This window comes from Eptatretus burgeri, chromosome 5, assembly GCF_056783735.1.
Source record: "Eptatretus burgeri isolate ZD-2024b chromosome 5, Ebu_testis_v1, whole genome shotgun sequence".
NCBI classification, from domain to species: domain Eukaryota; kingdom Metazoa; phylum Chordata; class Myxini; order Myxiniformes; family Myxinidae; genus Eptatretus; species Eptatretus burgeri.
In genome coordinates this window covers 42614874-42638051 of record NC_140965.1, presented here as the reverse complement: position 1 = coordinate 42638051, position 23178 = coordinate 42614874, and the positions used below count along the sequence as shown (strand labels likewise).

Sequence of the window (23178 nt, the reverse complement as noted above, 5' to 3'; positions counted from 1 at the left end):
TTTGATGATCACCTCTGAGCTCTATCCAAAATAACATACTTTCTTGTGTGGCGTTGGATTGACAATATTTTATCGCCAGTGTGGTACATGAGGAAGCTTACACCAGTCAGAAATAATAATGCCCATACAGACTAGTCGGGCTAATGTCATACAACGTGTTCTGGGAGTGAGTCTGTCTGGTCTCCGAGCTATGTTCAGTAATTTACATAGAATCACAGCTTACATAGTTCTCTTATTTTGGTTTTGTACAGTTTCTTGCACAGCAAGTTATTAGTCCCCGACTAGTTTCACCAGAGGGGGCTATAGATTTGCGCTCCGTCTGTCCGTCCCACCTTTGCTTTTACAGACTTTTTCCCCATACCATTTAACATATTCAACTGAAACTTGATACATGGCTTTATTATGATAAGTTACAGAGAAAGTCTGAGTTTCAGGGCGTTTTGTCAATTCTTCACAGCTATGCCCTTTTTAAACTTTGAAAATATCACCTATTATGCATGGGTCAGTGTTTAGCTGCCCTGATCCTACCCCCACTACTTTACACCCATTGGCTGGACAGCTGCCCTGACTCCACACCAATAAAATCATGCGCCACCATTCCATGAGGTAGCACAGATCGGCAGGCCTCAGGTCTTTCGCCTGGGAGTGGTTTATGTATTTACAAGTTCTCTGCATCTTCTCACAGACTACATGCAAGTAAGTGCAGTGCATTTGAGAATTATTAATAGTATCTCTAAATTTGGGGATATTTCATTTTATGAAGTAAATTTCAAAAACCTTGTCGCTCTGATCATGGTGACCCTAAATTTGGGATCAAAATTGATGTTCATTAGGTGATTTTGAGAGTGCCCAAATGGGCATCCAAAATCCCCCAAAAAGTCCATGGCCCAGTGCAATTGCAATGATCTCGTGTATATAACAACGATGCCTTAGATATGCACATAAGCCATATGCATGTTTTTGCTTCATGTATATACATCGAGTTATTTTTAAAATGAAATAGGCAAAGCCGAGAAATGAATAAAACATGGTGAGTTAGAGAGTGCTTCGTTTCTTCCGCTTCATTTTGGTTCCGGTATCGGCTCGACCGTGCGTTAACCGCAGGCAAATTTTTGTCTCCTGAACATTCATTGGGACCGTTCGGGAACATGTATTGCAAAGCAATTCTCACTATCGTTAAACTTAATTTAATCATCATATCAGTGGAATGAAACTTTTGTGAAAGTCAACTTACAGGGAGAAATTAAAAATAACCAGAGCGAAGTCGATGGCACACCATTGCAAGTCCCCACATTTCCCACTTGAAGCAAAGTTGAAAGATGGCAAAAAGTTCCACCAGCAATGACCCAATATCAAATTTTGAGTTCAAACATTTTTTTTCCATTTTGACCCCTGTGACCTTAAGTCCCCATCCCCAGGGGCATGAACGGAGGTCAAATCAAAAAAAAACTGGGACATATTTCAGACGTTCCCCAATGTTGAGTGCATGTACAAAGCTTCATTTTCAAATGTTTTAACATGTGCCTATAATTGCATTTTTCACCATTTTACCTTTTGACACCATGCCACATGGGTGGTGCCAAAATGATACTACTCTTGCACCTTGTTGCCATGTGGTGGTCATCACTACCAAGTGTGGTGAATTTCTGCTCAACAATTTGAGAGCTGATAGCACACCAGATGGAAAGACAGACGGAACTAAATGCAATACCCTCCTGTTTTTATTTTTTCAAAAGGTGTGGGAATAATTATATCAATGAATACACATGACACCCCGATGAGAGGAAAGTGTGCCTAGTTAGGGCCAGACTAGTTCGATTTAGATAAATCAGAGGAATGAGTCAGAAATGACTCTCAATTCGGCTTCATTCCTGCGAAAAGACAATGTGGAGGGTGGAGCAGAAAGTCAAGAGGAGAGTGTTCCTGATGCAGCAGGGATGTGACATTCGTGGACCCCTCATATTCACAGTTTATAAAATGTGACCTGCTTCTATATCCGTGCTTCGTGTATTCGCATTTTTAAAATTTATTTATTTATTAACACTTCAGGACTTGTTTCCTATGTCCACCACTGCTGATATTTATTCAGCCTGGGAATTCTTCTGCAGAAACCTGCTCTATCTCGTGCACAGATTAACTCTACATTGTCTTCAATTATCTTACTCATCCTTCCGTTATTCGTACTCTGAATCCTGTGGTGATGCACTTGCTTTAAAACAACTTGCATTCTGCCCTTCAGTGCTGCCCTTCTTCCTCACCACCAGTAGATCTGTTGCTATGTCACCAGGTGCAGGTGCAGCTATGCCAGTTGAGAGACTTGTGAGATCTGAGGGGACACGGAACGGGATTTATCCAGTTGGAATCGAGCATTTCCACCAATGTTGCCACATCTTTCTCATTTCTGTTGTTACTTGATTGGCTTAGATCATTGTGCCGAAGGGTGAGCTACCTGTTCCCATTGCATCCCGCAGTCATCAGAGGAATAAGCTCCTGTATTCCGCAGTCAGATAATTTCTGCTGATTGCTCCAGGCTTCAGACTGAAGCCTTCAGTTCCTTCTTTGGTTTTGCGTGTCTTTGTTCAGTTTCTTCTATCGTTTGATCCACAGGGATCCTGCTAAATGGATTCTCTGAGCCAAGCTGGACAGAGAATCCACCACTTTCTCGAAATGCTAGCACATGAGGGTGTTCATCTCCAAGGTTTGTCATTTCGGTGTAGTAAATGGACAGGTTAACGAGCATAGTTCTGCTTATCATGTGCGAAGCACCATGGGATCATATCGTGAATCGCGGGCAGATGCGGAGACCAATTGCCTTCTCTTGAACTGCGCAACAGGTTCAACATGATATCAACAATATCAAGGTATGACATCCAAAATGACGCAAGGTGGCCCTCCATGTTGATGAAGATGATTCTGGTACTTCTGGAAATGATCTGCCAATGATATAAACACTGGATTACGAAGTGTTTCAGTGAAGGTCGACCCATCTTTCCCGTCCAGGTGTACGATCGTTTTTATTTGTATTTTCTCCCAATTACCATCAGTTCCTATTTTCCCCATTTTTTCCACCACCCCCATCTATCCCTCCCAACTGCACCCTCTGTTTCTTGTCCATAAAAACCCTTTCTCCCTCCATACCCACAAGTCCCCATCCTTCTTCGTCTTGCTCCTCCTGCCGTCACACCATCTTCATTCTATTTGAGCTGACCCACTCTCACTATTACCTTCGCAATTTTCTTTCTACAACCGTCCATTCCCTAATGTTACCGAATCTTCAAAAATCCATCAAAAAAAAATTTTTTCCCCCTTGTATCCATTCTAACGATCCACCTCTAGAAACCACGTGTCTCTCTCGACCCCTTCCTCTTCCTGTTACTTTTCATCGACCCATCAGTTTCACTCTGCGTTTACCGATCCAAATTCACCATACACCTCCACGATTTTATTTCAAACTTTCCTTTTTCTGAATCTTATGCAATCCTTCTTAAAATAAAAATAATAATAAATAAATAATTCACTTTTAACTGTACACCTCCCGTAATTACATGTTTCTGCTGGAATTGTTTCTACCCACTGCCTTTGCCGATCCAAATTCATCGTTTATCTCACGATTTTTCTTCAACCTTTCCTTTACCTAATCTTATGCAATCTTTATCAAAACAAATAAAAATAAAATAGTAATAATAATAAAAAAACTGTCTCTTTTAATGCTTCATCTTCCTTTTTCACACGTGTGGTTCTCATTACTGTGTCATAATTCACGACTCTTTTTCTATTTCAACAGACTGCTCTCAATTCGACCTTTCCTTCATCCATTGTCTAAAAAGTCCAACGCTTGCAGCGTTTCTTCTCTCCATTCTCTTAATTCGCCTTTATTGCATCCCTCAAGTAATGTATTTAATCACATTTCTGAACAAAAAATAAAAAAAACAGTTTGCAATGAATGTTCATTTTCCATCAATCATCCTTTTTTTCCAACCTCACCCCTCTCACCCCTCCCTCTTAAAGCAACCGTCACACGCTTCCCTCTCACCTTTCTCCCTCAACTCTCCCCACTCACCCTTCTCCCTCCAATCACCCCCTCACTCACCCTTCTCAAAATTCCCCCCCTCACATCCACAAAGTTGCCTTCTTCCCCTGCTATCTCTCCTCCATCTCATCACTCCACCTCCTCAAATCCTCAACTGCCTTCTGCCCCCTCTCTTATTACTCCCCACTGTACCTCAACCCAGCACCACAGAGCATTCTCTCCTCCTCATCCAGCCCTCTCACAGAGCTCTTCTGCAACCCCCCCCCACACTCTTTCAACAACTCTCCTTACCTCCCTACCTCCTCCCTCATCCTACCCTCCCCTGCACACAAAGCCTCCTCCCCTCCCTCTTCATTAACAGTGTGGACCTCAAACATATGGGGCCTTCGCTCAAACCTGACAGATCTTTCCAGACAGGTTTCCACTGACAAACCAGACATAATCTGCTTAACAGAAACTTTCCTCCTTCAAAACATCTCTGATTCCTACATATCTCTCCCTGGTTACTCCCTCCTCCGGTATGACAGACCTGAGCCTCATCCTGGTGGAGGAGTTGCTCTCTTCATCAAAGACTCTATTCCTCACTCTCCATGCACTGCCCTCACTCCCCCACACTTCGAGGAATAACTCTGGCTTCGGCTTCCCTCCACTCCAAGCTCATGTTTGTATATGTGTTGTCCTGTTCACCAAAGAGTGATGGCTCCATTTACATCTCGCTCTCAGAAAATATGTACCAACTTCTATCCTCTCATCCAAACTCTCTCTTCCTCATATGTGGTGACTTCAATTGTCATGATGCCAGGAGGCTGTGTGTGAGTACCTCTCTCACCTGTCATGGCACTTCAGCAAAAGACTTCTGTGACTCAGGACTGACTCAATCGGTCAACTTCCTGACCCAGATCTCAACCAATGGGACTCCATCTCTTCTGGATCTGATTTTGACAAATTTCCCTGAAAATATCTGCCGTTCTTCCTCCACTCCAATCGGTTCTTCTGACCACGTGCTTCTCAAAGGAGACATCTCTGGCTGTTATTAGAGAACCACCTCACCACCGTCGAGTCTGGCATTTCACTCAAGCCGACTGGCAGGGTCTTCAAGCAGCGATCAAACTTATAGACTGGTCTCCCATCGCTACTTACTACACCATCAACTCGTCCTGGGAATTCTTTTAAAGAAACTTGTTGTCCCTCATGCACAAATTTATCCCCTCTCGTCTTCAGTTGTCCTACCCTTCCTCCCACTCATGGTACACTGAAGCTTGTGGTGAGGCAATTGTCCTGAAATAACTTGCCTTTGCCTCATGGAAAGCAAACCCAACTGAGGGTAATCTCAGTTCCTTCCATAAAGTTCGGAACAAGTGTGTATCTACCCTCGGGAGAGCCAGAAAACAACATTTTACTAATCTCAAGTCTGAACTCTCAAACCTCTCTCCCTCCTCCAAATCCTGGTGGCATCTAATCAAATCTGTTTCTGGTGTATGTTCCCTCTCCATCCCCTCCCTTACCTCAAGGCAAGAGTACTGCTCTCCCCTATGGGCTGGTGCTCCTGCCTCTCACCTTTCTCGGCTTCACACTGTGTAAACCAAGGCATTTAGGATCATTGGTATTTTGTGCGGTGAGGCTGAGTCTTTGGGCCTCTCACTTTCTCACCACAGGCAGGTTGATGGTCTTTCTGTCTTTCACAATCTCCTCTCTGGTCTCACCCCCCTGTTTTGTCTGCAATATGTCCCCCCCATATTTCCACAAGGCACCTCAAGGCCCGCCAGCAACCCCCTTCTGGTAAAACTACCAAAATCACTAATCACTGCTCACCTTCACTCTTCCATTCTTTTTTTTTCCACCGCCTTTGGAATAAACTCCCACGCTCTCTTAAATCCCATTCTTCCCTCCAGGTCTTCAAAACAGCTGTTCACCACCACCTCTTATCTTCCCCCATCCAAAACCACGATCTTTTCTACCCCCGTTAATCCACCCCAAACCCATCTCCTTCAAATTCCCTGCCTTCCTTCCCAAAAGTTTCCTGTTGTGTAAGGTCCTGAAACTCCCTGTAATGTCCATCTTGTATACCCCATGTTCCCCACCCCATCCCTCTCCCTTCCACAGATCTAATCTCTCTGTTCCCCACTCAGGCCCGTTGCTAGGGGGGGTATTTGGGTGCAATGCCCCCCATGGCGCATCTGGTGACCCCCCCCCACTTGTACGCCACCCATTTATGCCCTGTTGCACCCTGTGAACAACTTAGTGTTTAAGGACGAGCGCCCACTGTGAACTCCTTGCTGTTTAAGAGTTCACCTGTGTGAACTAAAACCCTTATTCGAGATGTTCAACATGGTGAATAATTAATAAGGCCTTCTTGGATAAACTGTTCTTTAATTATATCCTTCTTTGAATAACAGTCAAGAGATAAGTGCGCGCTTGCCAGCGCATCTCCAAAAGCAATTGACAAGACAATACAGTCCAAGCCCACAAAGGTAATAAAGCAAGCACCAACGCCAGCAGCCGAGACAACAGACAGCCGCAAGACCTCGTGTCGAATGTCGATGTTGTGGGTTGTTATATATATATATATATATATATATATATATATATATATATATATATATATATATATATATATATATATATATATATATATATATATATATATATATATATATATATATATATCGTGGATCATTTAGTTTTAAGGAATAGCCAATCAGCGTCTTCGATATGGAGGCCCTATTAAGCAGGTTACCTGATTGGTTGTAAGTTAGGTATAAATGTAATATAGTCATAATATGATAATATGAATCAGGAAAAGACATAAATTTACATAATTGAAGATGAAGTGCACCGCGTGACCTTCACAACCCTCCATCTTACAAAAGCAATTTTCTAATATAAATTTAAAATATGTGTGTTTGCAATCGTGCTTACATTTGAAATTATGCAGATAAAACCTGCTTTTGGTGCATGCATCATTTAATAAATAACACCGTCAACCGTCAAATGTCGTGAGTCGCGAGATTAGTGACACGAGTCACGAGGGACGAGTCACGGAGAGCGCTAGCTAGCAGCAGTAGAAAAAGACATGGATATACGAAAATGGCTAAGAAACGGAAAGCGGTTGTGGTTGTGGTCAGCACCCGCCGTGGTCGGCTACTTTGTACTTCTGATGTTTAAGTTAAATGTTGTGTTTGGTGCTTTGCATATCCCATATCTAGTGCTTTGAGCATAACCTTACCTCTGTGTAATTGACTGCTTTAAATGCGGACTTTGTGGTATCTTCAGGCTGGTCGTATTTGCTGTTGATAGTTTAACATGGTGATCGCAGATCATAGCCTACTGTATCTTATTTAAAAGTGCACTGATTCCGGTGCCAACCTCCCCCGTTTAGTCATTGTATCTCTGGTATATTAATTTTCTAATGCCAATTCTTGACAACACCTTGTATAAGTGCACCTGAATTGGTGCCAATTGTCTAATCATTGAATATCTACATTGTGAATGTGCCAGTTTGTTGCGGCTCTCCTGCATTTGAATAATTTTAGGCCAAAAACATCGGAACATATTAAATCTATCTGAGATCAATTTGGTTAGTATGCGATGGCAACCTCGGTATAGATGTGTCAATGCTGCACGAATACAATAGCATACCGGGTTATCAAAAAATTAAATATTATAATTGTGCCCCCCCATCCAGTTCATATGCCCCCTTAATACTGAGCCCTGGCGACGGGCCTGTCCCCACTGTTTTGTCCTTCCCTTTCCCGCCCCTCTTGTCTCCTGCCCCCCCCACCTTGTTGTGAGTTGTGTGTTAGCTCTCATACGAGCCTCGACATTGTACACAAAATATATATATATATATTTTTAAAAAGGTCTCTGCAGTCTTTTACGATTGAAAAAAAACAACAAAAAAACGATCATAAACCGTCTTTTACATCACCTTATTTAACACGTTACATTCATTCATTGTGCCTGTTTGCGTCCTTTATGATGTCACTAAAAACAGTAAGTTTCCTGTTTGGAATGATTTTCAATTTTCTTTAACTTTTTAATATAGACAGGCAAACAGAGTAATTTTTTTATCTCACTCCGATCTGCACATGTGCGGTCGGGCCAAATTCAGAGCCAAAGTACTGCAAAACTATAGGTTTAGTTTTCCGATTCATGTTCAAAATGTAACATTCAATGAAAATCAAGTTGTTCCTCGATCATAAACCGACGTTTGTATACAGGACAGGCAGAAGTGATCCAATTGCTTAACCCTGCTTTTCGATTCGTGTGCACCAGGTAATAAACCATCTTGGGACAGATATTTCACACAGTACTGATTTTCCTCCAATAATAAAACATTCAGCAGACACCTTTGGAACATTGCCGTTCCATGTTTACATAATTCATTCGAGCAGACCACAGGAGGTTCACACATTCGGAAGCGAGAAGCAGGTATTCTATCATTAATGTTCGATGCAAATAATATTTCGATGTTAATGTACAGACAAGTAATTTGCTAATAGTTTGTGGTGTAAACGAGGTGTCCATTCTCTCAATTTTGTTGGAGCCATTGTTCAATTCTCTCAATTATTTAATGTCAAGAAAAACAAAACTAAATTTTTAACCCTCAGCATCCATCACGGGCTTAATCAGGAAAATTCACGATTGTAATTAATAACAAGGTAGACAGGTTGTGTAGCCTCCTCTAAATAGCACAACACACATGATACTAATGTAGAGTTACTCCTCTTAGCAGTAGCAATCTTATGGCTGCTCAAGCAGTCCAATATTGCACTCAAATCATGATGTCATGAAATAGGCTCCTGATTTTGGCACAGCTTCCTATGTGATTTAGTTATATGTCTTTAAAATACAATTTGAATTGGAAGAGGAAAATGCAGGCATTGTAACTGTGAGTAAGCCAAACCTTTATACGTGCCGATGGCTGGTGCTTTCAAAGTTTGAAATCCATATTATAAAGTTAGGTGAGAGAAGATGCCGCTCCCTTCTTGTTTTATAACCTCCTCAGTCCTTGTTATAAGTTCAGCATTCTAAATATATGCCTGAGAAGAAGGCTCTCTGGCTGATGATAGAGAAGACAATTTCAAATGAATAATGTTCAGCATACTGAACAAAACAGCTAAGGAAGGTGTGTGTGTGTGTGTGTGTGTGTGTGTGTGTGTGTGTGTGTGTGTGTGTGTGTGTGTGTGTGTGTGTGTGTGTGTGTGTGTGTGTGTGTGTGTGTGTGTGTGTGTGTGTGTGTGTGCTCTTCCACAACCTTCAATCTTAGATAATTGTGTTGTTTGTATATATATATATATATATGTATATATATATATATATATATATATATATATATATATATATATATATATATATATGTTTCCAATAGTATACATTTCTACTCTGGCATTCTGAATAAATATAATCAATCTACACAATGAAAACTGCAATGTTTTTCATCAAAAAATTTAATGACTCTTTATACTGGCTTGTATGTCCCATGTTTTTCACTACAGAGATACCACAGTGTGCAGGATGCAACCAACACATCCTTGATCGCTTCATCCTTAAGGTATTGGACCGTGCTTGGCACAGCAGGTGCCTCAAGTGTCGAGACTGTCAAGCGCCGTTGAGTGACAAGTGCTTCAGCAGAGATGGTGGGGTCTACTGCAAGGACGACTTTTTCCGGTGAAACATTATCACTGAATATTTATATGAAAGCATGCCTCAGATAGAGTGCATTCACCTTTGAAATGTCTCGAGTCGTTTTGATTCTCGACACGAGAAACGACCACAATAAACGACCATCCCGGGCGGTGTATCTCAAAGTCCACCATTCTTTGGATGGACGTAAAGCCAGGTGTCCCATCTGCTTGCATTACTTTGAGCATTAAAGATCACACGGTATCTTTTGCAAGAGTAGCCCATTGTGGTCTGTTTGTTGGCCAAGTCCATATTGTTGGCAAAATATGCAGAATCACAACATCAGGTGCACAATTGTGTCTCGGTAATGATGCAACCAGTTTCCCAATTCCTCATTGAATCTGAGTCCAAGATGCACTTTGTTCAATGTACTACATATATATATATATATATATATATATATATATATATATATATATATATATATATATATATATATATATATACACACTACTGGGATATGCTTACACATTGTGAAAACATATGAACCGTGTTTCCCCATGGTCTCAGGTCGCTCACCTGCATTTTATTTTTCATTTAATTATTTTCATTTTTTGTTTTCATTTCTTTATATTTTCATATATGAATGTTGTACGGCGATTCTGTGATTTTTCCCAGTGTATTGACTTTGATGTTCATCGGCACACAAAATTACCATGCTTTCCCATTGTCTCAGGTATTTTTATACCTGTATTTTTTTTATAATTCTGTGATTATTTTTTTCTGGTGTAACTGCTTTGATGTCCATCGGCATGAAAATTTTTAGCTTTCTACGTCACCCGGAAGGTCCCGATCTTTAATATCAGTCAGTCAATCATAACAAAGAGCTATATATTGTCATGTCCACGGCGGTTAACACCGACCTGGACAGATAGCCGAATGATTCTACTTGGAGGCGAACAACTGAGACCTTGGAGATTATGGCGCATGCAGGACAGAAGGCGGCGGGGCACATACCAGAACGGAGGCACACGGGTTTTTTTTGTCGAACCCACAACAAACAAACGCAAGTAATTTCAACAAATGATGGTTTAATGAATGTAAAATCAATGAGTTATGATGAAAATAAATCAAAGTCTGAGGAAATGAACAATGAGGGAAACGAATTCCTAATTTGAGATGTCTCCACGCAGTTACAAAAACAGACAAGTAGTGGGGCGGCTTAGCTGATCAATTGAGCACTTTCCCTTAAAAGCATGAAATTTGGCACATGGTTAGAGTAATACAATGCAAAGATTTTAGTCCAGGGGCCACCGGAAATTGCACGCTGTATGGTGGCCATCTTGGATTTCAAAATGGCCGCCAGTGTGGACCTGTTTTGTTAAATATCTCCTTAACTAGTACAGATATCGAGACAGTTGAACCACCGATACCTACATTTTACGGCTCGAGGAGGCCAATGGTGACATAAAATGTTTGAAAATTGTGGCTGCCATCTTGAAATCCAAGATGGCCACCATTGACAAACTATTTTGCTCAATATCTCATTAAGTAGTTAAGATATCAATACAGTTATAATACCTATACCACATTTTTGAGGTCTAGGAATCCAATGGTGAGATTGAATATGTGGCAGCTATCTTATAATCCAAGATAGCCACCATCCAAAGGCTAACATAAACTATCATCAGTTAGTACAATATGTGAAGGAATGAACCATCAAGAAAACATCACAAGCATTTGGCAAAAAACCACAGTTACCGTCACTTGACTTTTCTAGTCTCTGTTGCATTCCCCATCACAAGAACAAAGTGACATGCATGGAAGTGCAGACTTCTTACACCTGCAGCGATCAGTGCATCCTTTTGTGCATCCACACCGGATAAGTTCATTGGAGATCTTTGCGGCTTCTGGTAGTGTTGTCCAAATCGGTTTAAACTGACCGTCGGATGTTTTTTTCCCAACCCCACTCACTTGGACATGGGAGCTCAGGCTGTGCATGTAATGCCTGGCCCCAGCATAATGCTCCTTGGTACACTGCACGCCTAACATGTTGCACCAGACCATGGTGTGAAGGCGGAATTGATTCCAGAGGTCTGCCTTTCTTTGCAAACAGTTTCTTTCATGTTGTATTAATGTCACTACAGGTAATTGTGCAATCATTTGGTAATGATTGTGAAGTACTGTGAAAAGCGGGGTTGTGCATTTGGTAATAATCACTTGCCAAGCCAGGCGTTCAGTTGAAGTGCTTGCTTGAGTGCTTAAGCCACTTGGCAAGCATTCACCAAGCTGTTTGATTGTTCATTTGAAAGCCACCAGAGATAACACCCATCACTTCACTGATGGAAATGCTAATTTGTGCGTCATTGCTAAAACAAGGACAAATGTGTCCAAGAGCAGTGTCCTAAAGGTTTTGTCGGCTAAAAACAAACAAACAAACAAAAAAAACAACAACAACTTCCGATATTTCGTCACGTGCCTTGATTTCGCCAATAGCGAGACCCATCATAGTGTATTTACGTATTTACGAAATATAGTGTATTTACGAAATAAATAATGTATTTACGAATTTACAATACATTAAATGGAATAATCTTTAAATAGTAACGTGAACTTTTCGAAACTTTAAAGCAAATTTAAAAGTTCATGATAGACGCTCTCAAAAGGCACCCTCAATGTGAGGATGTGTACATATGCTCAGTATTTAAGGAGATCCGGATCGTATATATAAAAGAGCCGAGTCCGAATATAAAGGTTTTGTCTTCACAAGAAGAAGAAGAACAACACCGAGCGTTCTTAAAGCAGCGTCTCGCGTCAAAAAAAAAACGGGATAAAAATCAACTTTCACCCCTTAAAAATTGTGCAAATATATAATTGAACTAGAATGGGCACTCGGTAGAGCGCTTACCTTCGCCTCCGCTACTTTTTTGTTCTTGGCATGAGAGTGGGGGGAACAGAACAGTGAACATTTTGGTGTTGGTTTCATGCAAATCGGTTTTGATTTGACCGTGTTATGACAAAAACCGCATATTTTGAAAGGTCGTGACCCCACTGACCTTTGACCCCCAACCGCTAACAAGGGTAATGACGTAATTGTGTCATGTCGCCCATCACAAGATTGGGCAATGAATTCTGAACATTTTGGCATCGGTTGCATGCCAATTAGATCAAAATTGACCACGCTATGGTAAAAATACGAATTTGACCTTTCCGTGACCTTGACCTTTGACCCGATTGCTCCCAAAATCTAAGCAAATGTTCCTTGGATAATAACCCATCATCCCACCAAATTTCAAGCAATTTGGTTTAATACTTTCTGAGTTATGCGAATAACAAACAAACACACACACACACATATTCACAAATAAATAAATAAATAAATAAATACACAGCGACCAATACATAACCTTTCGCAGAATGCGAAGGTAAATATCAGCTGCTTTTTCATATGCTATTTGCATGTGTTGCAAGTAGAGAGACCTGCTTTGTAATGCTTTAAAGGGCATTGTATAATCAGCATTTTCTGGATCTAATCGATATGAGACACACATCATTATAAGTGAAGAAGAAGATGGAGGATGTGGTTTTCTGCCCAGTTTTATATAGAACACGGTGGTTAAAGAGAAAACTCTGTTTGGGCATGTTTATCGCCCCGGTAATGCCCTGGTATGCTGCCTCCCCTCCCCTCACACTTCCGTCCCTTTCCCTAGCACTGCCTTCATTCCCCTTATGCTGCCTTCCCCTCCCCTCATGCTGCTTACCTTCCCCTCATGCTGCTTACCCTCCCCTCATGCTGCTTACCTTCCCCTCATGCTGCTTACCTTCCCCTCATGCTGCTTACCCTCCTGTCATGCTGCTTACCCTCCCCTCATGCTGCTTACCCTCCAGTCATGCTGCTTACCCTCCCGTCATGCTGCTTACCCTCCCGTCATGCTGCTTACCCTCCCGTCATGCTGCTTACCCTCCCCTCATGCTCCTTACCCTCCCAGCATGCTGCTTACCCTCCCCTCATGCTGCTTACCCTCCCGTCATGCTGCTTACCCTCCCGTCATGCTGCTTACCCTCCCCTCATGCTGCTTACCCTCCCCTCATGCTGCTTACCCTCCCCTCATGCTACTTAACTTCCTCTCCTCTCACGCTGGCTTCTCTTCCCCCCTCTCACGCTGCCATCTTCCCCTTCCCTCACGCTGCCTTCTTCCCGTTCCCTCACGCTGCCTTCTTCCCTTTCACTCACGCTGCCATCTTCCCCTTCCCTCACGCTGCCTTCTTCCCCTTCCCCCACGCTGCCTTCTTCCCCTTCCCTCACGCTGCCTTCTTCCCTTTCACTCACGCTGCCTTCTTCCCCTTCCCTCACGCTGCCATCTTCCCCTTCCCTCACGCTGCCTTCTTCCCCTTCCCTCACGCTGCCTTCTTCCCCTTCTCTCACGCTGCCTTCTTCCCCTCCCCTGACGCTTCCTTATTCCCCTTCTCTCATGCTGCCTTCTTCCCTTTCACTCACACTGCCTTCTTCCCCTTCACTCACGCTGCCTTCTTCCCTTTCACTCACGCTGCCTTCTTCCCTTTCCCTCACGCTGCCTTCTTCCCTTTCCCTCACGCTGCCTTCTTCCCCTCCCCTGACTCTGCCTTCTTCCCCTTCACTCACACTGCCTTCTTACCTTTCACTCACGCTGCCTTCTTACCTTTCACTCACGCTGCCTTCTTCCCTTTCACTCACGCTGCCTTCTTCCCCTTCACTCACACTGCCTTCTTCCCCTCCCCTGATGCTGCCTTATTCCCCTTCTCTCACGCTGCCTTCTTCCCCTTCACTCACACTGCCTTCTTCCCTTTCACTCACGCTGCCTTCTTCCCTTTCACTCACGCTGCCTTCTTCCCTTTCAGTCACACTGCCTTCTTCCCTTTCACTCACGCTGGCTTCTTCCCCTTCACTCACACTGCCTTCTTCCCCTTCACTCACTCTGCCTTCTTCCCCTTCACTCACACTGCCTTCTTACCCTTCACTCACGCTGCCTTCTTCCCTTTCACTCACGCTGCCTTCTTCCCTTTCACTCACACTGCCTTCTTCCCCTTCACTCACTCTGCCTTCTTCCCCTTCACTCACACTGCCTTCTTACCCTTCACTCACGCTGCCTTCTTCCCTTTCACTCACGCTGCCTTCTTCCCTTTCACTCACACTGCCTTCTTCCCTTTCACTCACGCTGCCTTCTTCCCCTTCACTCGCGCTGCCTTCTTCCCTTTCACTCACGCTGCCTTCTTCCCTTTCACTCACGCTGCCTTCTTCCCTTTCACTCACGCTGCCTTCTTCCCCTCCCCTCACGCTGCCTTCTTCCCCTCTCCTCATGCTGCCACCCCTTCGCTTCCCCTCACGCTGCCCCTCCCTCCCTTCCCCTCTTGCTGCCATCCCTTACCCTCCCCTCTCGCTGCCACCACTTCCCCTCCCCTCTTGCTGCCACTATTTTCCCTCCCCTCTTGCTGCCACTCCTTCCCTTCCTCTCTTGCTGCCATCCCTCCCCTCTCGCTGCCACCACTTCCCCTCCCCTCTCGCTGCCACCCTTTTTCCCTCACCTCTCGCTGCCATCCCTTTCACTCCCCTCATGCTTCCTTCCCTTTAGTCCCCTCACGCTACCTTTCCTTCCCTCCCCTCCTGCTCACCTCCTCCCAAACCCCCTGTCCTTCACACTTCCCACTCTCCTCTTCACTCCCACTCCACCCCCCCCCCCTCCCTCTCGGAGTGCATAGTGATGTTTGTTGAGACTTATGAGGTCTTAAGGTGTATCCTAGGTTACCTCGCTGGGGTCTGAAGCTGCCATATGTTTTGGCCTGCTCAACCATGCCTTGATTTGGAACAGGCCGCAACAATTTTTTAATGATAATTTTTTTTTTTCACTTTCCTCACTCATATGATGGAATGCCTGTTCATCATTGCTACGAATTGCTGAGTACATTACAATGCTTATAAACACCAGGAGATGCCAGCATTTGTGGGTTTATTTCATTTTTGCACATGCGATAACCTCGAGCATCTCTTATACTAAGCTGAATGAGAAAATTTATGCTCCACAATCAAACTTAGAGGCAGTTCCGACTCCTAAAAAAGTATTCATTTGTCCAATTCGGGACAAATTTGACATTCCGGGCGTCTCCGGAAGGTGTATGTTTAATATGACGGTTTGGTGATTGCTATCCGTGTGCCAAGCAAGCAGTTTCTTATCAACCATTTTGTTGGAGTGCTTAAGGCACTTGGCGAGTGCGCTATAATATTCACAGTGTCACTGAATACTGTATCTCGATCGACTTTAACAAAGTTCAGGGCTACTCGTATGCGTTGGTCACGTGTTCTGCGATACAACAGGTGGTGGCTGGCTCACTGAAAAAGTGAAATTTTATTTTCCATAACGTTTCCCATTCTCTTATTCCATTATACGACCCGTCACTTCAGCATAGATAAATACAAATAAAAAAAATTAAACGTTTTGCTTTTAAAAGTTTCTTTAAATGTTTTGTGCATTGCGTCGTGAAGCCACTTGGCACGCGTTCTTCATGTTTCATTGGCGACACCGCAGTTCTATACCAAAAGAAGGAAGGCAAAATATAATATACGATCGCAATGAGAAAAAATATTTTCAGTGATGAAGTAAGGAATCGCCACATCATGGCAGGAAAGCCAAGAGGTACGCATGCTCACTCTGTGTAGCCTGGATTCAAATCCCGACCCAGCTATAAACTGTCATCCCGGTGTTTCACAGGCAGGGTGATTCACCAATGTGTGTGCCGTCTCTCGGATGGACGATAAACTGGGCGTCACATCTGCTGAAATCCCTCATCCCTCTCCCTCCCAACCCTCCCCCTGGTCCTCCAGCCTTTCCTCTCTGTTGAGGGGACTGTAGCATGTATGAATCATATTCAGAGTGAGCCGACCAGAAGGATGCAAATGTCGCTGCATGTACGAGCGTGCATGCATGCACGCAGACTTTTGCCAGGAAGATAGTGTAGATATTATATGCTCCTTCCCCAGGTGTGTGTGTGTGTGTGTGTGTGTGTGTGTGTGTGTGTGTGTGTGTGTGTGTGTGTGTGTGTGTGTGTGTGTGTGTGTGTGTGTGTGTGTGTGTGTGTGTGTGTGTGTGTGTGTGTGTGTGTGTGTGTGTGTGTGTGTGTGTGGCGTTCACTGGTATTTACATAATATCACGGGTTGAGAGACATAATGTTGTAACTGCATTTTTGGCGAATTTGAAATGGCTCTCATGTCTTTCAACACCATTTATCTTTCAGTGCAATATATGTGTAACTGCAAATATCAACCCAGTCTTCCATCTGATTAAGATTAAAATATTGTAAACTACACACATCGCAATTTCATTAGCGATTTGCAGGAAATGGGAAATTTTCAGTTACAACATTATGTCTCTCAACCCGCGATATGCGGGTTTCAGAATGTGGAATGGAGTCCTCCCAGGGCGGGCTCAAAGTATCCACCTTCATTTTGGTAAGGGGCCACGATTCATGGACCGAGCTGTTAAGTTTTTGTTCTCAAAGTTTTGTCCTGAGGTCTACCTTCAGGATCATCACTGAGACCCAGATGGCTTCTAACTGTAGTTTGTTTGTAGTAATATTCCCAGGGATGATTTTAAATATCTCTGTGAGGTTCTTCGTCATCATTCCTGTCGCTCCAACTATCATTGGTACAACTTTGCCATTCTTCACACTTCATTCTTGAGGTCTTCATATTAGGTCATTTTCTTGATTTCTGCATCATTTAGTCCAAAATCACTGGTATCAACACCTTGATTAGTAATGCCTTCTTCTGTTTTTTTTGTACCTAAATATGATATCTGGTTGCAATCCTTAGTTTTCGATGTTCACGTTCGATGGGATCATTAGGTTTTACGTGAGCAGTACTTCCATGATTCCACAATTTTTGTGGAACTGGGATATCAAAGCTTTTGCAGATGTGCCAGAGGATTACTTTCCAAACTCTGTTGTGTCGTTGAGTGTACAGCTGTTCTGACATGATTTTTTTTGTGTGTGTGTTCGGTCAATATATATATATATATATATATATATATATATATATATATATATATATATATATATATATATATATATATATATATATATATATATATGTATTTATGTATGTATGTCGTGGCGCTGGCGATCCAGGTTAAACCCCCTGACCCAATTTGTGGTGACGGGCTCTCAACACCGACAACCCGGATTGTCGAGCGGTTTTTCCTCATTTGGAGGTGGACACGTTGATCCTCAGAGATTATCATGCACGCGGGAAGGACGTGGAGCAATGGCGGTGCGATGGGGGCACAGAAATGGATGCACAGTGGGGTATATACTCAAATCCCATGACAAATACACGGAAACAGCAACTTAAAATGAACACAGTATTTCATGACAGGAGGAATATTTACAAGGGAAATTATAAATGTAATATATATATATATATATATATATATATATATATATATATATATATATATATATATATATATATATATATATATGTGAGGTAAATGAAACTCGAAATCAAACCGCTTCCGCACACAAACTTAAATGCAAACAAGGGGAAACAAAATATAAGAAAACCCTTCCTATGTTCTGGCATTTTGCTTGGCCCAGAGATGGTCTTTGTGGAACTTGGAATTGAGGCGCTTCTATTTACACGTGTAGACATGCAAAATGGCGCCAAGTCACTCTCTCGCAGCGGGAACCTTCATCAGGCAATTTGTGAGCGGTATTCAATGCCAAGGCTCAGAGACTCCGTGCAGCTGCTTTTGTGAGCGGTATTCAATGCCAAGGCTCAGAGACTCCGTGCAGCTGCTTTTGTGAGCGGTATTCAATGCCAAGGCTCAGAGACTCCGTGCAGCTGCTTTGTGCACCAATCATCCTCACTGACCTACTATTTGACATACATGGTGCTCGGGGTCCGTTCCTCACTCCCCAACCAATAGCGAAAGGCTTCCCGGAATTGGTTTAGGGGAACGTCTTGCTCAGCACGCGAGCCAATTCGCCTCAGCACGAATATGAGAATTGTGCCGTTTTCTTCATGCGTCGAATGAAAGCCAGCTATAAAGCCTTGTTCTTACAGGCCATCTCCGAGCTACGTTCTCTCTCGACCGCATGCGTCCCTCACTCCGCACTCAACCGTTCCTCCTCCCTGAACTCTCCACTCTCCATCCTATTTCATCTGCTGGCTCCCATGCCCTCTTCTTCATACGTCTCACGTCACGCCCATCAATCCTCCTCCTCTAAGGGGTGGCCTGCTCGCACAAAACCCAGGAAGGCAGGGCTTCTGCCCGCTTGTAGTTGTTTTTGGGACGTGTTCCCCACCTTTATTGCCGATCTTGGAATACAAAACATAGGGAAAGTTCATGGGGGGGGGGTGTGATTACATTCTGGGCCAATCGGTCTTAAACCCTACCTAATAAACATGGCACCACCCCCCGTGTGGTGACTAGTCACACTTAAGCTCACAGTTTCCCTACTTAGTTACATCGAGATGTCTCCTACATGCCCACGGACTAAACAACTCCATTCAATCCTAACTTTCCTCTTAAGTTCCTCCATCGACCCCCATAACTGTAATACATACATACATATATACATATACCATTATACATACATATATATCGTTGACACTTCCCACACTCCTGTGGCCGAAGAAGCTGCATAAAGCAACCCAAGAAGGCCTACACAAGATGTGTATATGTGTGTATAATGTGTATATATATATATATATATATATATATATATATATATATATATATATATATATATATATATATATTTGCAGCCCGGGGTCGGGGTGAGATGACCAGAGGAGGGAAAGCTATCTCGGGATTCTACCAGACTCTCCGGAATCGCCAGCCATTGCACAAGGACAACTCCGTGACGTGGTGGGTCGCTAATCGATCGTGAACGACAATAACTCAACCACGTGACCTCGGGTCCTCTGTCTAAGGTTTAACCAGTTACCTAAAATAATCACGTGACCTAATTACCAGGGAATACGGCTTCGGTACGCCTTGTCTGAACCGGATCACATTACGGGGTCAGATGCAGCTGAGTGAAACTGCCAAGGAACGTACCGGCTAGTAGAATGGATTGTTGGGCAATAAAGTCCCGGCTAGGCTAGGATACGGACCATGCAGGACCAATGATAGAAAAGATGAAAACGAGATGGGAACATTTCTGTACAAGCATTTATTAAGGGGCTGCCACACCTTGACGTTTTAGCCAGCGTATGGCAAAGTATCAAAATGTATGTAAAATGCTGGCGTACGCTGAACTATTGATATAATTTTTAAGTTTTTGGCATATTCATAACGAGTTGGACGGATGCATAACACATTAGTAACGTACACAGGACGTTTCAATGACTTATAGATAACTTATACCAATGAATGCTTAGCGTGTTGTCGGCATTGACAACGTATGCCCAACGATAGTCTTACGTGTACATAACGCGGCAGCGTATCACCGACGATCACGTGGCGTAGCCCATTAAAAGGCTGCGGCTCGACGGTTCAAATCATAACCGCACTTGACATCAAAGGGTCAAGGCCCTGTCACACCTTGACGATTTAGCCAGCTAATGCCGACGTATGAAAAATTTGCCGAATACGCAGGCACACGTCGAATACGTTATGGGTAAGTTTTGTATACGTTAAGAGCACACTGAAGCACGCTGGCATACATCGTAGTACGCCGAGCACGTCGACAAATTTTAAGCATGCTCAAAATTTTTCGATTTATGCCAGCGTATTGCTCACACGTTCCGCATACGCTGGCCATAAGTTGTAGGCACGTTATGCGATCGTTGACACACATCGACACACACGTTACTTGTAAGTTACTCATAAGTCGAAACACGTCGAGGTAATGTTTAGCGTACCCGGAACTTATTTCTAACCTATGAGTAACGTGCTTTGAACCTAGAGTGGGGAGAACAAGTATTTTATACACTGCTGATTTTGCAGTTTTTCCCACTTCCAAAGCACGTAGAGGTTTGTAATTTTTATCATAGGTACACTTCAACTGTGAAAGACGGAATCTAAAACGAAAATCCTGAAAATCACATTGTATGATTTAAAAATAATTAATTTGCATTTTATTGCATGAAATAAGTATTTGATCACCCACCAACCAGTAAGAATTCCGGCTCTCACAGACCTGTTAGTTTTGTCTTTAAGAAGCCCTCCCATTCTCCACTCATTACCTGTATAAACTGCACCTGTTTGAACTCGTTATCAGCATAAAAGACAGCTGTCCACACTCAATCAATCAGACTCCAACCTCTCCACAATGGGCAAGACCAGAGAGCTGTCTGAGGACATCAGGGACAAAATTGTAGACTTGCACAAGGCTGGGATGGGCTACAGTGCAATAGGCAAGCAGCTTGGTGAGAAGGCAACAACTGTTGGCGCAATTATTAGAAAATGGAAGAAGTTCAAGATAACAGTCAATCTCCCTCAGTCTGGGGCTCCATGCAAGATCTCACCTCGTGGAGCCTCAATGATCATGAGAAAGGTGAGGGATCAGCCCAGAACTACACGGCAGGACCTGCTCAATGACCTGAAGAGAGCTGGGACCACAGTATCAAAGAAAACCAAAAGTAACACACGACGCCGTCATGTATTAAAATCCTGCAGCGCACGTAAGGTCCCTCTGCTCAAGCCAGCGCATGTCCAGGCCCGTCTGAAGTTTTCCAGTGACCATCTGGATGATCCAGAGGAGGAATGGGAGAAGGTCATGTGGTCTGATGAGACCAAAATAGAGCTTTTTGGTTTAAACTCCACTCGCTGTGTTTGGAGGAAGAAGAAGGATGAGTACAACCCCAAGAACACCATCCCAACCGTGAAGCATGGAGGTGGAAACATCATTCTTTGGGGATGCTTTTCTGCAAAGGGGACAGGACGAGTGCAACGTATTGAGGGGAGGATGGATGGGGCCATGTATTGCGAGATCTTGGCCAAAAACCTCCGTCCCTCAACAAGAACATTGGAGATGGGGCGTGGCTGGGTCTTCCAGCATGACAACGACCCGAAACACACAGCCAGGGCAACTAAGGAGTGGCTCCGTAAGAAGCATCTCAAGGTCCTGGAGTGGCCTCGCCAGTCTCCAGACCTGAACCAATGGAAAATCTTTGGAGGGAGCTGAAAGTCTGTGTTGCCCAGCGACAGCCCCAAAACCTGAAGGATCTGGAGAAGATCTGTATGGAGGAGTGGGCCAAAATCCCTGCTGCAGTCTGTTCAAACCTGGTTAAGAACTACGGGAAGCGTCTGATCTCTATAATTGCAAACAAAGGTTTCTGTACCAAATATTAAGTTCTGTTTTTCTGATGTATCAAATACTTATTTCATGCAATAAAATGCAAATTAATTATTTTAAAATCATACAATGTGATTTTCAGAATTTTTGTTTTAGATTCCGTCTTTCACAGTTGAAGTGTACCTATGATAAAAAAAATTACAGACCTCTACGTGCTTTGTAAGTGGGAAAACCTGCAAAATCGGCAGTGTATCAAATTCTTGTTCTCCCCACTGTATGTGTAACGTACCTCCAACGCACATTGACGTATGTAGATGTATTTGATTGACGTTTTTCAGACGACCACAGAACTTACTGAACGTGTTTCTAACTGACAGCTACCGTATAATGGCGTATTAGCAGAGTTTAGCGGAATTGGTATATCAAAATGGGCTTCACAGGAGGAACCTGTCAGTGTTTCAGACTCCATGGTGAATAGATGTCCATGTCAGTAGTATCAGTAGTAGTAGTAGTAGTAGGTGAGCGTGTCATTAGTAGTAGCAGTAGTAGTCGTAGGTCCATGTCAGCAGTAGTAGGTGAGTGTGATGGGGAGGGTGTGGGTGATGATGGATCCTCCTTGCGTCCGCATCCACGGCCACGGCCAGGATACTTCTTTGCAGCATTCTTCGAAGTTTTTTTGGCTTTTTTTTTAATGTTTTTCTACGCTGAACGATTGATGTTTTTTTTAAAGTTTTTGGCATATTCATAACGAGTTGGACAAATGCATAACGTATTAGTAATGTACACAGAACGTTTCGATAAGTTAACGATAACTTATACCAACGAATGCTTAGTGTGTTGTCGGTGTTCACAACATATTCCCAACGATACTCTAACCCTAACGTATGCATAGCGTGCGACAGCGTATCGTCGACGATCACGTGGCGTAGGCTATTCATAGGCTGCCGCTCAATGATTTAAATCATAACTGCACTAGAAATCGAAGTGTCAACATCACCGTCATGCCGAAGAAAAAAAAAAAAACAACAAAAAAAAAAAACAAGGAGTCTGGAACACTGACGGGTTCTTCCTGTGAAGCCCATTTTCATATAGCAATTCCCCTAAACGCTGCCAATAGGCCATTATACGGTAGCTGTAAGTTAGAAACACGTTCAGTAAGTTCTGTGGTCGTCCAGAAGACGTCAAATACGTCTACATACGTCAATATGCATTGGAGATACGTTACACATAGGTTAGACATAAGTTTC

General features: G+C 43.2%; 1 protein-coding gene across 2 annotated transcripts in view; it reads left to right on the top strand.

The window, feature by feature from the left end:
- The window catches only part of LOC147026320 (LIM/homeobox protein Lhx3-like), a 165597-nt gene that overhangs the window by 61419 nt on the left and 81000 nt on the right, over window positions 1–23178 (top strand). For both annotated transcript variants that reach the window (XM_085881619.1, XM_085881620.1), the window contains exon 2: window positions 9529–9700. In XM_085881619.1, the coding sequence (XP_085737745.1) occupies window positions 9529–9700 (172 nt within the window). The remainder of the gene's footprint in view (window positions 1–9528; window positions 9701–23178) is intronic.